A 15,718-nucleotide genomic window follows, 5' to 3' on the forward strand; every position below is an offset into this window, starting at 1 on the left:
TTGCTTATTGCATTGCAATATCCAAACAATGGTAAGACATTGTCGCACTTTGCTTATCAGTGGACCGTCACGTATCTCCATAAACACGACAGGCCCTAGTTTGATGTCTATGATTATGTGTACTTTACATCCTCCAGATATGATTTCTACAACACATAGATCCCACCCGAGTGCAGGTTTTCAATCTTCCATAGAAAAATATTCCAGTTTTTTTTCTTTTGTTCAATGTTTTTTTTTTTTTTTGTCAGAACTTCCACAATATTTGTTCAACGTAACAGTGTGCTATGAAAACAAACCCAAAAAAAATTTAAACCAACAACATCAAAACAATTCATTGATCATAATAAAAGAACAAAAAATTATATGCATTGCATGGCTTTAGATTCAAGACAGAAAGTTCATACCAAAAAAAGGGGAGATTGCACAGTCGTGTCCTCTGTGACTTCTGCGTCTTCTCTCTGTTCATTTTTGTAGACTCTTGGGCGTCCGCTGGAGTGGCTGACCTGTGGTGTCTGTCCTTGCTTGATGCAGGCTGTCTCGTGAGACTGAACGCGGAAGTCGGACAGAAGGGGGGCCGTATTGCTTGGGGTTGCATAATGTCCACCGAACATACAGAGACAGAATGAAGAGAGGAGCCTGTATGTACTGTAAGTCCAAGAGTGTGCTTAGGTTTGTTGCCTTTCTCTGAGAATCAAAGTACCCGTCCATGTCATTTCAGGATCTATCAGCAGTTACATAATCCTCTACGTACATATTTCACTTCTGAATATTTTCTAAAGTCAACCAGCTTGGATGATCTGAACTAAACTACGCTACACAATAGAATAAATAGACATCTACTGGTTTTCTAAGATCTAAGACAGGGGTCTGGGGTTTTTCAGTCAACCGCTCCTAGCGCTAACGGATGTAAAAGTGACACAAAAGAAATCTTGAGTATCTCTTCTGAATCCCTCCGTTTCCCTAGAGAAATTCGATTGTATGAAGTCGGGCTTTTCGCCGCTGCCGTCTAAGCTTCTCAATTCGAGCCAGCATTCGGAAAGTGTCGGGCATCCTTAGACCTTCTCCACAATCCCCTGCTCTGAGTCTTGACGTGGTGGAATTGCAATGGAGATTGAGGCGATTTCCTCTTGCAAAGATGCCAAAGCCAGACAGGACAAGTTGAATACAGCGAATACTTTGAGAAGCATACTGATGGTTTCTCAAAGTGCATAGGGTTAAGGGTGCTTTTTTTTCCAAAACAACATTTAACTGTAGTCTTTGTGTGTTGGTTTGTGTGTTTTGGGTGTCTAGAAAGTTGCCTAACTCATTCCAGCATGTCTGGCTACCATGTGACTGCTGCTACCTCACAGTATGAGTATAAATAGAGGGAAAGTACAAGGACGTCAGATGCACTCAGCTTACAGTATTGCTCTATTCCAACAATCCCTGCATTTGACCTTTCATAAATCACTCGATCCGAACAAACAGAGATGGAGGAGGCAGTTAAAGGAGATGGAAAGAAGGTTGGAACGCCAGTCGCACCCTCCTTCATGGATGCGCCCCCTTCTGCTCGATTTAATGATTGACGTTATTGTTGATGGGCCGATTCTTGTCATTGCTGTGGTGTTTCACAATTTTTTCGTCTTCACAGTGTGCTTTTGGAGGTGAGGCTCCAGACTGGCTGTGATTGGCTGGGGGGGGGGTCAGTACGGTGAGAACAGAATAGACCCATGTGAGGTGCGTATGGGCCCCGGAGCTGGTCTCAAGATGGCGTGGCTGAGGGGCGGACCCTGCAGGAGGTGATGATGTGGATGGTGGGTGGGGGCTGCTGCGCGGAGAGCCAGCGGATTGGAGGAGGCGGCTGCTGCCATTGCTGCAGCAACGGCCAGAGGACTCGGCAAGAGGCCGGCGCCTAACGCTTTGGTGAGATCCTGTATGAAGAGAAAAACTTTATGCCCCAACAATATCATACTGTAATCTGACATCCGATTATCAAAGATAACTTTCAGTGTATGCAACAACATTTCAATTGCAACTAATACCGTAATTGTTTACCACTTACCGCAAGGTCAGCTCCCCTGAGCTTCTTGTGTCGGCTCAGGAGGGGGTTTGGCTTTCCTGCCACACCGTCCCGATGCCTTCGACTTGATATGTGCTGCAAACATATCAAACATACCAATTTTGAAACAAATTTGATTTAGTATTTGTCGCTCAGTAACAATATATACGTAAAAACAACATGACGAGCATTTAAAAGAAAAAAATGATGAACACCATGCTCACCTGTTTAAGCTGCAGTTCTGAGTTGACCCGCACGTTGCAGATCTCACAGTGGAAGGTGCGTTCCTGAGTATTGGGGTCTGTGGCCCCGCCTCCCTGCTCCCCGCTGGGCATCGGACCCAAACGAGGGTATGCCTTAATGGGGCCCAGTCCGCTGCGGGCTTCCAGAATGGTTTTGTGTTTAGTGCCTGAGGAGTGCAGAGAAATACAAGTGTGGTTTTAAAAATGTTGTGTTATTTTAAATAAAATATATTGTATGTATGCACATACATACATGCATATAAACTACGGTTCAAAAGTCTAAGGTCAGTAAGATTTTTTACTTTTTTTTTTTTTTTAAGTCTCTTACCAAAAAGCTACATTTTTAAATCAAAAATACAGTAACATTTTGAAATATTATTGCAATTTAAAATAATTATTTTCTTTCTGAATACATTGTCAGTGTCACAAAATCTTTCAAAAATCATTCTAATATGCAGATTTGGTGCTCAAGAAACATTTATCATCAATGAAAATGTTAAAAACATATATATTTTGTGTAAATTTTTATAAATTTTTCAGGTTTCTTTGATAAACAGAAAGTTCAAAAGAACAGCATTTTTTTTAAACAGAAATCTTCTTTATTTTATTATTATAAATGTCTTTTTTGATGATGTAATGTGCCCTTGCTGAGTTAAAAGTATTAATTTCTTTAAAAAAATCAAATAACCCCAAATTAAATAAAAAATATTTAACACAATAAATAAGTAATAATAATAATAGTAACAACAATAATAAAAAAATATAAGAATATTGTATTATGATAAAAATAAATAGATAACATTTACTTTAATATAAACTACAGGCAGTATTGTAATATCCGGTCATGACCACTAGAGGGCTCTTGAATCTTCCACTTTGAATTACCCTCGAATACAGCTGCTCATGCCAGGGATGATTCTTTTTTCTGTCCAGTGTCCACATGTCTAATAGGCAGTCACACCATTCAAATAAATAGATAACATTTACTTTAATATAAACTACAGGCAGTATTGTAATATCCGGTCATGACCACTAGAGGGCTCTTGAATCTTCCACTTTGAATTACCCTCGAATACAGCTGCTCATGCCAGGGATGATTCTTTTTTCTGTCCAGTGTCCACATGTCTAATAGGCAGTCACACCATTCTTTTGTTGGAATGCTTTGCACTTGTGAATCATATCCTTTTTGAATTTCATTCAGGTTATATTACTGTACAGTACTATTCATAAATCAAGTAGTATACTGCCTGGCTTTCAATTTTAAAACGTTGTTGCAAAACTTAAATTTAAATTTGCCTGTCCTCATTACAACAAAGCTCATCATTTATCCGTTTCCTGTGTTTGGAGCTGTGCAACACATGGTTCTCCTTAAATGTTTCGCCGTCATGTTCCTGGCCTCACAATGTCAATGAAAACACAGCTAAGATATGGACAAAAAACACGTGACGTCCACATGCTTGGGTTCATAGAACTATGTATTTGATTTGTTCTTAACATCGGGAATGTCGACACATTCTCTTGCCAAACCAAAAGCAGCCTTCATTTTCTCATTAGACCAAAGGTTCACCTTAAGTTTAGGTTTAATAAACAAGCATGAATGGCCTTTGTACTCTTCAAAAATGCACTCTTGCAATATTTAGACTTAAAATTGGTTCCAGACAATGAGCGTTTCTAGTTTCACTGTGTAACAGTCACTTGTAAATGCCATCTGAGAAATACACAGATAAACAGGAATTGACAGCTGTGTCTGGACATACAACTGCAGAAATAAAGTAAGCTTAATCTCTCCCTAACCCTCCCAACTTATATCTGTGGTTGTCTGCATAACATATGATTAGATTTTTTTGACTGTGGTTTAGATAATTAATTTAGGGAATGGACTGTACTGATTCCAGATAGCTTTCATAAACCCAGACTGATTAAAATTTGCCCCTCCATTGGCAACGATGCCCTGATATCACTCATAACTTGTAATGTTTACTTTAAAACATGGTTGTGTTCCAAGAGGAACGACTTTAATGTGTCTTCCATGTATCAAAGCGTGAATGTGCGCCTTTTAATTTTCAGACCACATAAACAGTTGTCAAATACTTCATGTAAAGGCATTCATTTCTTTTGGCCTGGGGAAAAACAGACCATTTAATCAACAAGCTCAACACGAGAAATTCCTAATCAGACCGAATAAACACTGCAACTATGACTGCAGTTTTCCCTGATAAATAAAAGAGGAGATCTATAATAAATAGAGTTGTGTGTGCCTTTGCAGAAGAATCTCCTCAACATCCACCTTCATCTCTTCAAACAGGATTGTTTGTGTTGACACAAACTAAATAATAGAGCAGAACGAGATATGCTCAGGCATTCGATATACCACGAGAAATCAAACACTCCCCGAAATACTACTTGCTGCACTGCAGTACAAAAACTGATAAACTGTTCGTTTTTGTGCACACCTTTGGTGCAAACCGAGAGGGCAAGAGCCACTGTAAAGCTGTGTATAAATCATGAGAGTGAAAGCTTCTAAAGATGCCTGTTTGAGAAGTTTAAAGGGGTTTTCAGCGATGGATGTAATTGCTAGTGTTCCTCTGTGAACTGCCTTGAGCCACGCAAAGCATATTTCTGCTGCTCACAGAACAAGATAAATCTTGCAGACTGTTCTTAAAATAATTATGTCTTATGAAGTAATTTGAGCAAGTACTGAGAAAGACAACATTTAAAATGTAACATTTGCATGTGCAAAATTAAAGTAAAAAATAAGGATGATAAAAATCCTGTGAAGTATATTATTTCCTAGTTTGTCTGCAACTTTATTAGAAACAGCAACATCAGTAACTCCACCAACTCCCGGAGGGGCCACCATCCCAGTTGCTCAAAAAAAAAGTTAAAAAGCCCAAGATGAAGCCCGTGTATCATTTTCATGTACGTTCATAATCCTCTGAAACTTTTTTTGTCTGTTGACGTTAATAACGTGTTTTGATGTCTGTAATAATTTCACCACCACCAACGCATCTGCCTTAATATTCTCTCTGAGTTTCCATGTTCCCTTATGAAAATTAACCGTGGTTTTACTACGAAAAAAAAAATCATGGTTCTTGTAGCCATGGTAACCACAAATTAACCATATAAAATAATAATTAACAAAGAAGTACTCAGATAGCCTAATATTTTTTGCGGTAATAAAGCAGACCTAAGTGAACAACAGCTTTTAACATGACTTAAAACGCGTTATATAAAAACAATGAGGCAATAATGATTGGTTAATTAATAATAATCATATGGTTTCGTTAAATAACACTGTTAAAATACATAATGTAATACAAAATAAATATACTATTTACAAATGCCTGCAAAGGGTGCCAAAGGCCTGGCAATTGTTGTTGTTTCACTTACAGAACGATCAAATCCTTGTTTATTATTGACATTATTGCATTTAATTCAAATATCCACTTGATCTTTCATTTTTGGCCACCTTTTTGCGATAGAATTGCTACAGCCTCTATAATTTCTTCAACAAAAACATATGGACGTCACAACCCTTACAAAAATGTACATGGTTTTATCGTAGTAAAACTGCTTAATTTTCTTTTGTGTGATTTCTGAATGCTTGAGACTATAAAATCAATCAGAAAACTGTATTAATAAAATCATAGCCATGAGGTAACTGTTTTTTTAAAAACTGTGTTTTATTACACTGACTGCTCTTAATTTACTTATGTTTTTTTAACTAATAACTGTTTATTTAGAAGTGCATAGTACTGCAATTTGTTACAAATGAGAATGAAGCGGTTTTGATTTAATTTATTAATGTTTATTTTGATAAAATTTTATCTTTTAAAATGTTTTATTTAATATGTGTAATTTTAGTTTGTATTTGTTTTTGCTATAGAACTACAATTGTACTTTGTAAATAATACAGTTTAATTACAATTGATTGATTTATTTACTTTTATATTTTATTAAAGTTTTATTTTGACCCCTATAGTAGGTGTTTTTTGTTTTTTTTAACTTCCATAATATTTGGGGTAGGGGGCACAACAATACAATTTTGCTTAGGGCACCCATTTGGCCAGCAGCGGCCCTGAGCAACATGGTTTTATTCCAACTGAATAATAGTTTGACTAAAAATAAATATGAATAAAATAAAAATAAAATAAATCACAACTTGTGCATCAGAAAGGTATCTAGGATCTGTATTGTATGAAAAAAGATCTAATACTAAAATCTAATACTTCTATATTGAGAATTTAATATTTCTAAAATCAGCTGATATATATGTGTGTGTGTTTGTGTGTGTGTGTGTGTGTATGTGTGTGTGTGTGTTTGTGTGTTAGGATAAATGTTATGATTTTTTTTTATTTTTTTTTTATAATTGATAACAGTGTCATCATAGCTGGCAAAAAATATTTATGGTTAGTTAATTTCCTAAATGCACCTGCCATTGGCAAATGTTTGCATTTGCTTTTTCTGTTTTTCTGTAATGAAAAGTGATTGCATCAGCATATTATTGCTACACATGATGTTGTGTTGTGGAGTCTTAAAATGGCTTTTAAGAGTTTTAAAATAATAGCAGTACAAAGTCACAGGTACAGACTAGTGAGTCCCTCAAACAAGAAAATACACAGGGAGCATTTGTTATTATGTATAATCTATCCACCTCTAAGCACTCATTGGAGACTCTTTATTCCAGTGACGGATGTTTTGTGTAATCAGTCAGCACAGTAAGTTATTGAGTTTATACGAGCTGTCGCTAAATGAATGTTCACCTTTATTGTGGGCCTCCAGCTGGGAGAGCGAATTGACGGCCACTTTGCACAGTGAGCAGTAAAGCAGCTTCTTGGCTTTGTCCTCTTCGGTCTCAGGGTTGCTGGGAGTGACTGATGGTGCCCCAGGGGACCCGGTGCCAGTCTGCTCTGGGTTAGAAGAGCCACAGCCAATAACTGTTTATTTAGAAGTGCATAGTACTGCAATTTGTTACAAATGAGAATGAAGCGGTTTTGATTTAATTTATTAATGTTTATTTTGATAAAATTTTATCTTTTAAAATGTTTTATTTAATATGTGTAATTTTAGTTTGTATTTGTTTTTGCTATAGAACTACAATTGTACTTTGTAAATAATACAGTTTAATTACAATTGATTTATTTATTTACTTTTATATTTTATTAAAGTTTTATTTTGACCCCTATAGTAGGTGTTTTTTGTTTTTTTTAACTTCCATAATATTTGGGGTAGGGGGCACAACAATACAATTTTGCTTAGGGCACCCATTTGGCCAGCAGCGGCCCTGAGCAACATGGTTTTATTCCAACTGAATAATAGTTTGACTAAAAATAAATATGAATAAAATAAAAATAAAATAAATCACAACTTGTGCATCAGAAAGGTATCTAGGATCTGTATTGTATGAAAAAAGATCTAATACTAAAATCTAATACTTCTATATTGAGAATTTAATATTTCTAAAATCAGCTGATATATATGTGTGTGTGTTTGTGTGTGTGTGTGTGTGTATGTGTGTGTGTGTGTTTGTGTGTTAGGATAAATGTTATGATTTTTTTTAATTTTTTTTTTATAATTGATAACAGTGTCATCATAGCTGGCAAAAAATATTTATGGTTAGTTAATTTCCTAAATGCACCTGCCATTGGCAAATGTTTGCATTTGCTTTTTCTGTTTTTCTGTAATGAAAAGTGATTGCATCAGCATATTATTGCTACACATGATGTTGTGTTGTGGAGTCTTAAAATGGCTTTTAAGAGTTTTAAAATAATAGCAGTACAAAGTCACAGGTACAGACTAGTGAGTCCCTCAAACAAGAAAATACTCAGGGAGCATTTGTTATTATGTATAATCTATCCACCTCTAAGCACTCATTGGAGACTCTTTATTCCAGTGACGGATGTTTTGTGTAATCAGTCAGCACAGTAAGTTATTGAGTTTATACGAGCTGTCGCTAAATGAATGTTCACCTTTATTGTGGGCCTCCAGCTGGGAGAGCGAATTGACGGCCACTTTGCACAGTGAGCAGTAAAGCAGCTTCTTGGCTTTGTCCTCTTCGGTCTCAGGGTTGCTGGGAGTGACTGATGGTGCCCCAGGGGACCCGGTGCCAGTCTGCTCTGGGTTAGAAGAGCCACAGCCAGGAGATGAGGAGGTGGCCGGAGGTGGTTGAGGGGTAGTGGGGGTGGGCAGAAGAGGACAGGCAGAAGGACCGGGGGATTCTGGGGTAGGGGGAGCAGAAATGGCCACGGGCCCTGGGGTCACCGCAGATCCATTTAACTGTGGCGCTGACTGTGTCTCATCTGCAAAGCAAAGCAAACAACAAAATGACATTTAAATTGAGTATTTATAGAAGTTAATGGCCTCTGCTGTTTCATTTTTGAAAATAACAAAGCTGCTACGCAGGAATTCAAGAGCTTTCATGCCACAGAAACGTGTTTTCCTGTAAACCTCAAACCAGGCATACTTCAAATACCTTGTCTTAAAGTGTGCAGCCCCCGCTTTTATAGACCACATAAAAACAAGTTTGCAAAAAATTGACTTCATAAAATAAAATTTTGATGCCCTGAGCTTTCACATATGGTTTAGTTTAATATGACAAGTAAAATGGGAGATGCTTAGCAATATGTAACCATACAGTTTGGAGCGTTCAGGACTCAAAATAGTAGTCTTTGTTAACAGAAACATGTTTCTGTTGACAGAGACTAAGGAGAACAAGAAAACCCATGATAACTGCCTCAGATAAGGCTATTTTATGTACAACGAAGTTTTTGAAACTTATGCTCACCAAGATTGCATTTATTTGATCAAAATACAGTAAAAACAGTAATATTGTGAAATATTATTTCAATTTTAAACATTTTCAGCTGCCATTTCTCCAGTCTCCAGTGTCACATGATCACAGAAATCTTTCTAATATGCTGATTTGGTGCTCAAGAAACATTTCTTATTATTATTAATGTTGAAAAAAGTTAGGATGCTTAAAGGGATAGTTCACCCAAAAATGAAAATTAGCCCATGATTTATTCACCCTCAGGGCATCCTAGGCGTATCTGACATTCCTCTTTCAGACGAATCCAATCGCATTTATATTTAAAATTGTCCTGGCTCTTCCAAGCTGTATAATGGCAGTGAATGATGCCCCTGTTTTTGATGCCGAAAAAAGTGCATCCATCATAAAAGTACTCCACACGGCTCCGGGGTGTTAATAAAGGCCTTCTGAAGCGAAACGATGCGTTAGTGTAAGAAAAATATTGATTTTTAAAAATGTATAAACTGTAATCTCCAGCTTCCGGTTGCTCAAGCAGGCGCATTCATGACAAGGCGTTCGAGAGTATGACACAGGCGTAGCGGAAGGCGCAACGTAAGCACCGGGGAGAGAGTGACAAACACGGAAGCACAGAGGAGAAAGCAAAAATGTCAGAGGATTTCGATATAAGGCAAGAAGAGAATTAGTTTTTTGCCCAGCCATATTTGTTTGAACCAGAGTACACCAACCAGGAACTCCGCGAGAAGGAGACTGCAGCGGCTTTGGCACAAACTACAGATGTAGTTCAAGTGGTTTCCCTGTGCTGTAAACAAAACTTGGTTCTCGCGAGACTACAGTCTTCTCCCCGGAGCTTAGGTTGGGCCTTCCGCTACGTCTGTGTCATGCGCTCGAGCGCCTTGTCGTGAACGCGTCTGCTTGAGTGACCGTAAGCTGGAGATTACAGTTTATATATTTTTAAAAATCGATACCTTTCTTACACTAATGCATAGTTTCGCTTCAGAAGGCCTTTATTAACACCCCAGAGCTGTGTGGAGTAGTTTTATGATGGATGGATGCACTTTTTTTCAGCTTCAATAACAGGGGCACCATTCACTGCCATTATACAGCTTGGAAGAGCCAGGACAATTTTTAATATAACTTCGATTAGATTCGTCTGAAAGAGCAATGTCAGATGCTAGGATGCCCTGAGGGTGAGTAAATCATGGGCTAATTTTCATTTTTGGGTGAACTATCCCTTTAAATTTTTCTATTCAACAGCATTTATCTGAAACAGAAATCTTTTGTAACATTATAAAACATGGCTTTACACTGTCACTTTCAATCAATTGAATGCATCCTTGCTGAATAAAAGTATTCATTTTTCTCTTAAAAAAATATCACAGTCCATGTGTCACTGAAAATCAAACCCTGGCATTGCTGGAAACAGTTAATATATAGAAAAAGACATGTTTTGTCATTCACCCTACTTTGGGTACATACTAAAAACACCCTCAAATTGGGAGTGGGGTGGTACACAGATCCGGCTGTCATTTTCAGTTTAAAAAATGGGTTATCAACTAAAAGGCAAACATCCAGCCTACAGATTTTGGCTTTAGAGAGACTAGGAAAAAGTATCTCTTGGGGGGAAAAGTAAGCAGTGACTTCACTACTGTATTTCCTTACAAAGATGATGTATGTTTTTGTCATTTTACAAATATTTAACCACAACGTCTTACATAAACTCTTAGTCATTCCAATTCAATGTCCCTCCCCTTAAGAAACAGTGTTCAGGGTTTTATTCACCATGGAATTTGAAGTTCAACAGCCTCTGCTGTGGTGGCAAATCCTGAATGGCAGGTGGAAACGACCTAGTTAAAAGCAACCAGACCCCTCGTTTGACAGGAAACAGTCCTCTCTCTCTACATTGGAAGTTTCCAGGCAGATTTCCTCTGTCTATCTCTCTGTTTTTGGAGTAGATGAGAGTGTGCTCTATATTTCTTTGGGCTTGAGCTCCTGTCAGAGCCTCATAAAGATCATCTGGATCAAAGCACAGGGCGATGACATACTGGTTTTTTGGAAGATACAGGATGTTACAGCAAACCCTGTGACCCTTCAAAAAAAAACACCAAATATAGACCAACGTGTCGTCCAATAGCTATTATAGCATCAGAATGGACGGACCGGACTATGTGTCTTGTACTTGGTGCAGGTTTGGTTCTGAATAGCCTGAACTTTTTTAACTCTGAGCTAATATTCCCTGGGCTCTTTTCCACAACACACCCATTCCCTTACAGGCCCCCACCCTCCAACAAACACACACACACACACTGTGCGTGTGTAGTGAAAAATGTGGGTTTGGCCATATGCATGTGGTTTGAGTTAGCAGATCGCACTTCGGGGGTGGAGAAGAGTGTGTAATGGGGGATTTCAAAATTCTCCATCCTCTGGATGGTTGCCATCCACCACCATCATTGACATGCCCTCCATGTTCGCTGCAATGTGTGCCCGACCCGTCTCCCCTTCATTTATTCTTGCTCTGCATATTTGAAAGTGTGGTTACACAACATGCACTTTCAGAGGACTCATCTTTAATGCTTAAATTAACACATGCCTTCCTTCAACTGCTGGAGGAGTCAGCCGCTGTAAATACTAGCTAGTAGTGATGTAAATATTTTCAAGAAGGTTCAGAGGTCCAAAAGAACCCCCAAATATTATGCTCTGTTACTGCTTTAAACATGCAATTGTTGCAAACCAACAGTGGGCATAGAATCATGGGCATCACTTTGTATTTAAAAAGTGGTAGGGACACTGCTAGTTATGCTCACCAAGGCTGCATTTATTTGATGAAAAAATACAGTAAAAACAGTAATATTGTGAAATATTATTACATTTTAAAATAACTTTTCTATTTTGAAATATTTTAAAATGGCTTTTTGTGTGTGTGTGATGGCAAAGCTGAATTTTCAGCAGTCATTACTCCAGTCTTCAGTATTACAAGACCATTCAGAATGTCTGATTTGGTGCTCAAAAAACATTTCTTTTTATTATCAATGTTGAAAACAGTTATGCTGCTTAATATTTTTGTGATGATTTTTTTTCATACATTTTTTCTTTGATGAATAGAACAGCATTTACTTGAAATACAAATCTTTTGTAACATTATAAATGTTTTTATCAAGTGAATTCATTCTTACTATAAATATATATATATATATACAGTGGGTACGGAAAGTATTCAGATATTTATACTCCACAAGACAAAATAATAACTGAATTTGTAAAAATGACCCCGTTCAAAAGTTTACAAACCCTCATATCTTAATACCGTCAATAGTGTCATTTCCTGGATGATCCATGACTGTTTTTATGTTTTGTGATAGTTGTTCATTGAGTCCCTTGTTTGTCCTGAACAGTTCAACTGCCTGTTGTTCTTCAGAAAAATCCTCCAGCTCCTGCAGATTCTTTGGTTCTCCAGCATCTTCTGCATATCTGAACCCTTTCCAACAGTGACTGTATGATTTTGAGATCCATCTTTTTAAACTGAGGACAATTGAGGGACTTATTTTGAACAGGATGATGATGATGTGTAAATTTTTCTTATTTTGATTAAAGATCATATTTTTTTAATTTAGCACTGAACTTCAGAAGCTACATAAATACATACATGTTTCCCAGAAGACAAAATAAGGACAATTTACTCTGATCATCCAATTCAAAAAGTTTACACCCTCCAGCTCTTAATGCATCGTGTTGCCTTCTTGTGCATGAGTAAATGTTTTGACCTTTTGTAATTATGTATGAGTCCCTCAATTGTCCTCAGTTTGAAAAGATGGATCTCAAAATCATACAGACACTTTTGGAAAGAGTTCAATTTTCATGATCCCTTTTATTTTGTGAAAATTATTAACATTTTTGCATATTCTTCAAGGGGTATGTAAACTTATGAGCACAACTGTATATATATATATACACACACAAAATAATTTAGGGAACAATTAAACGTTCAAATGAACCTAAAATACTTAAAACAATATCTTAAACCGTACATCTGCCAGATATTACTTTTTAGTTTCACGATTTAGCTTCAAACATGCGATCTTCTGTTTTCTAATCCACCATAATATAAGATTTGTAATAATATATATGTATATTAGGTATGCAATAATACAGTTAGCCCACGGTTCAATACATACCTTGGTTTTTCAACCACAGTTTTCGGTTTGTTTCACTTAGCACATCAGAGTGTTTTTTGCGATTTAAAATGTGATTTTTTTAAAAAACAAATTAACAACAAAAACACTCCTGTACACTTCTGTACACTGGAGAAAGACATGGATTATTATATGTCTACTTTCTTTTGAAAGAACTATTATTTTTTTACTATTTTTACCCAAAATAAGTTGGATTGGCTATTATTGAGCGCTATAAACACATGTAACATCTGTTTCATTCATACTGGAAGCCGGAGGGTGCCCTCACATAGAAACTCCACATATGCATCACAGAAGTAAAAGAACTCATGACGCTCCAGGAAATCCCTAATATGGACAAAGGCATCCAGCTATCGCTGTGCCTGTAACTGAATAAAAAGAGAAGTTTTGAATGATGAAACTTGAAGACAATAAACACTCGACTGCGACAATATATGGTTTATCTGTCTTCTTCAAGCCATCTTGGGTATTTTAATAATTAAGCATATTTACAGTATAATCCATTGCTAATCGACATAGCCTTTTTTACAATAAATAAAACGCACAGAAATTATTTAAACGCAAAACCAAAAAAACACAATTCACAAGCATGTATTGAACCGTGGATGTTGTACCGAAAAGTTCAATATTATATTGAGGATTGTGGCATCCCTAATGTATCACCAGCAGGAGTTATGTTGTTGTAGTTGTTGTTGTTGTTTTCTGATTTAACTGTAACTGATACAGTGGGAGCAAAAAGCAAATGGGAGGTGAAGAGCACATCAAAGCAACCACAGCAAACACAAAATATAACAAGTTATAACAAATTCTAGTGGGCTGTCACTTAATTATTACACACAACAGCATGTAAACTCATGCTGAACAATTGGAAAAAGCTTTGTCTGTATTAGTTTCATCAAGTGGTTGGTACTAAATTGGCCATGACAGAAAGCTTAAATGATGCCTGTGTGTTCAGTAGAATTATGATAGCTTAGTTACAGACTCCAAATACAGAACCTGAACCCACGAGAACAATCTCTCAGTTTCCAGACAGTAAACTAAACCCGCTATTAAAGCTGCTCCAGTTTCCCAGCCGCTGACAGCTGTAGTGGAGAAGATGGTGTGTGACATGGTGAAGCAGGGGTCTGGTTGTGACCCGTACATGTGGATCAGATGTTCTAGGGGTCAGGTAGAAGAGAGGCCAGCCTTTACCCTACTCCTACCCTGCCCATCATCAATGATTAATGATCCCTGAAACAAGACACCTCATTGAGCTTTGGGACTTATTAATTATGGAGTCGGGAGCATTCATTTGCCTCGCTCAGATCGCTGATTCCCAGATGCATCTTCCATACATTACAGCAGGCCTGTTTACCAAACGATCCTAGTCATTTTTATAGAGTCTGCATGTTAGAGTGGTGATTCTGCCACTGTAGCTCAATAGAACAGTGCTGTCGGAGATGGAGAAAGATCTAGCTGTAAATTTAATGCCACCTCAAGCTTATGCTGTGAAATATGGAGACCTAGACGAGTGTCGTGCAGCCTTCTGTCTCTATACAATCTCCAGATGTGTAGAAGACTGCTGGAGATGTATGGCTTCATTAAACAGAGTGACTGTGCAGAAGTGGATCTTGGGGACAAACAGAGTGCTAAAGCGGTTCAATGCCAAACCTCCCAAGCATCCTGCCAAGTCTCCATGATATTTCAGGCCCTGTTAGCCGCATTCAAACCTTATTACAAATCCTCACTGGGATAAAAGTCTTCCTACAACAGGAAATGTAAAAAAAAATTTAAATATAAAAAATAAGCAAACATCGTAATTAGACGAACCATGGCTGAAATTCCTTGTAAAAGAGCTAAGAATGCATCACAAACTATATTGGTTGGGTATTGATTTTCAGCTTGAATTTCAGCTTAAAGGGATAGTTCACCTAAACAATTCTGTCATAAAATGCACCAAGTCTGTATTTATTTGATCAGAAATACAGTAATATTGTGAAATATTACTGCAATTAAAAAAAAATATATATATATATTTTAATGTTTATAAAGGCTTTACTGTAACTTTTGACCAATGCATCCAGGATGAATAAATGTTTTAATTTCTAAAAAAAATAATCTTCCCCCAAACTTGAACAGCTGAGTATACAGTATATATATTGGGGGGTGAACTATCACTTTAAATTATCACTGGTTCAGAAGATAGTCAAGGAAACATGCAGAAGGCAACTGAAACTCTATAACCACTGTAAAGGTGACTCCACAGGCCTGAGTATTATCTTTCCACCACTGAGAAGATGCTGGCTTTAGTGATGCGTGAAACAAAATCATCAATAAATTACATCTCCCGGCAGCTGAGGTCCAACACAGCCTAGTGTTTCTCATGAAGCGTGGGAATTGTCCTCTTGAGCTTTCACACAAAAACACACACACTTGCACGCACGCACACACACACACACACACACACACACACACACACACACACACACACACACACACACAC

General features: G+C 37.3%; 1 protein-coding gene across 3 annotated transcripts in view; it reads right to left on the reverse strand.

The window, feature by feature from the left end:
- Nucleotides 1-645: 645 nt before the first annotated feature.
- LOC107716219 (zinc finger protein 385A-like) overlaps nucleotides 646-15,718 on the reverse strand; it is an 81,107-nt gene continuing 66,034 nt past the window's right edge. For all 3 annotated transcript variants that reach the window (XM_016522594.1, XM_016522595.1, XM_016522596.1), the window contains 4 exons: nucleotides 8,250-8,579; nucleotides 2,263-2,447; nucleotides 2,042-2,134; nucleotides 646-1,910 (listed from right to left, as the gene is read on the reverse strand). In XM_016522594.1, coding sequence (XP_016378080.1) covers nucleotides 1,683-1,910; nucleotides 2,042-2,134; nucleotides 2,263-2,447; nucleotides 8,250-8,579 — 836 coding nt within the window. In that variant the 3' untranslated portion in view covers nucleotides 646-1,682. The remainder of the gene's footprint in view (nucleotides 1,911-2,041; nucleotides 2,135-2,262; nucleotides 2,448-8,249; nucleotides 8,580-15,718) is intronic.

This window comes from Sinocyclocheilus rhinocerous, unplaced genomic scaffold, assembly GCF_001515625.1.
Source record: "Sinocyclocheilus rhinocerous isolate Xijiao unplaced genomic scaffold, SAMN03320098_v1.1 scaffold148, whole genome shotgun sequence".
NCBI classification, from domain to species: Eukaryota; Metazoa; Chordata; class Actinopteri; order Cypriniformes; family Cyprinidae; genus Sinocyclocheilus; species Sinocyclocheilus rhinocerous.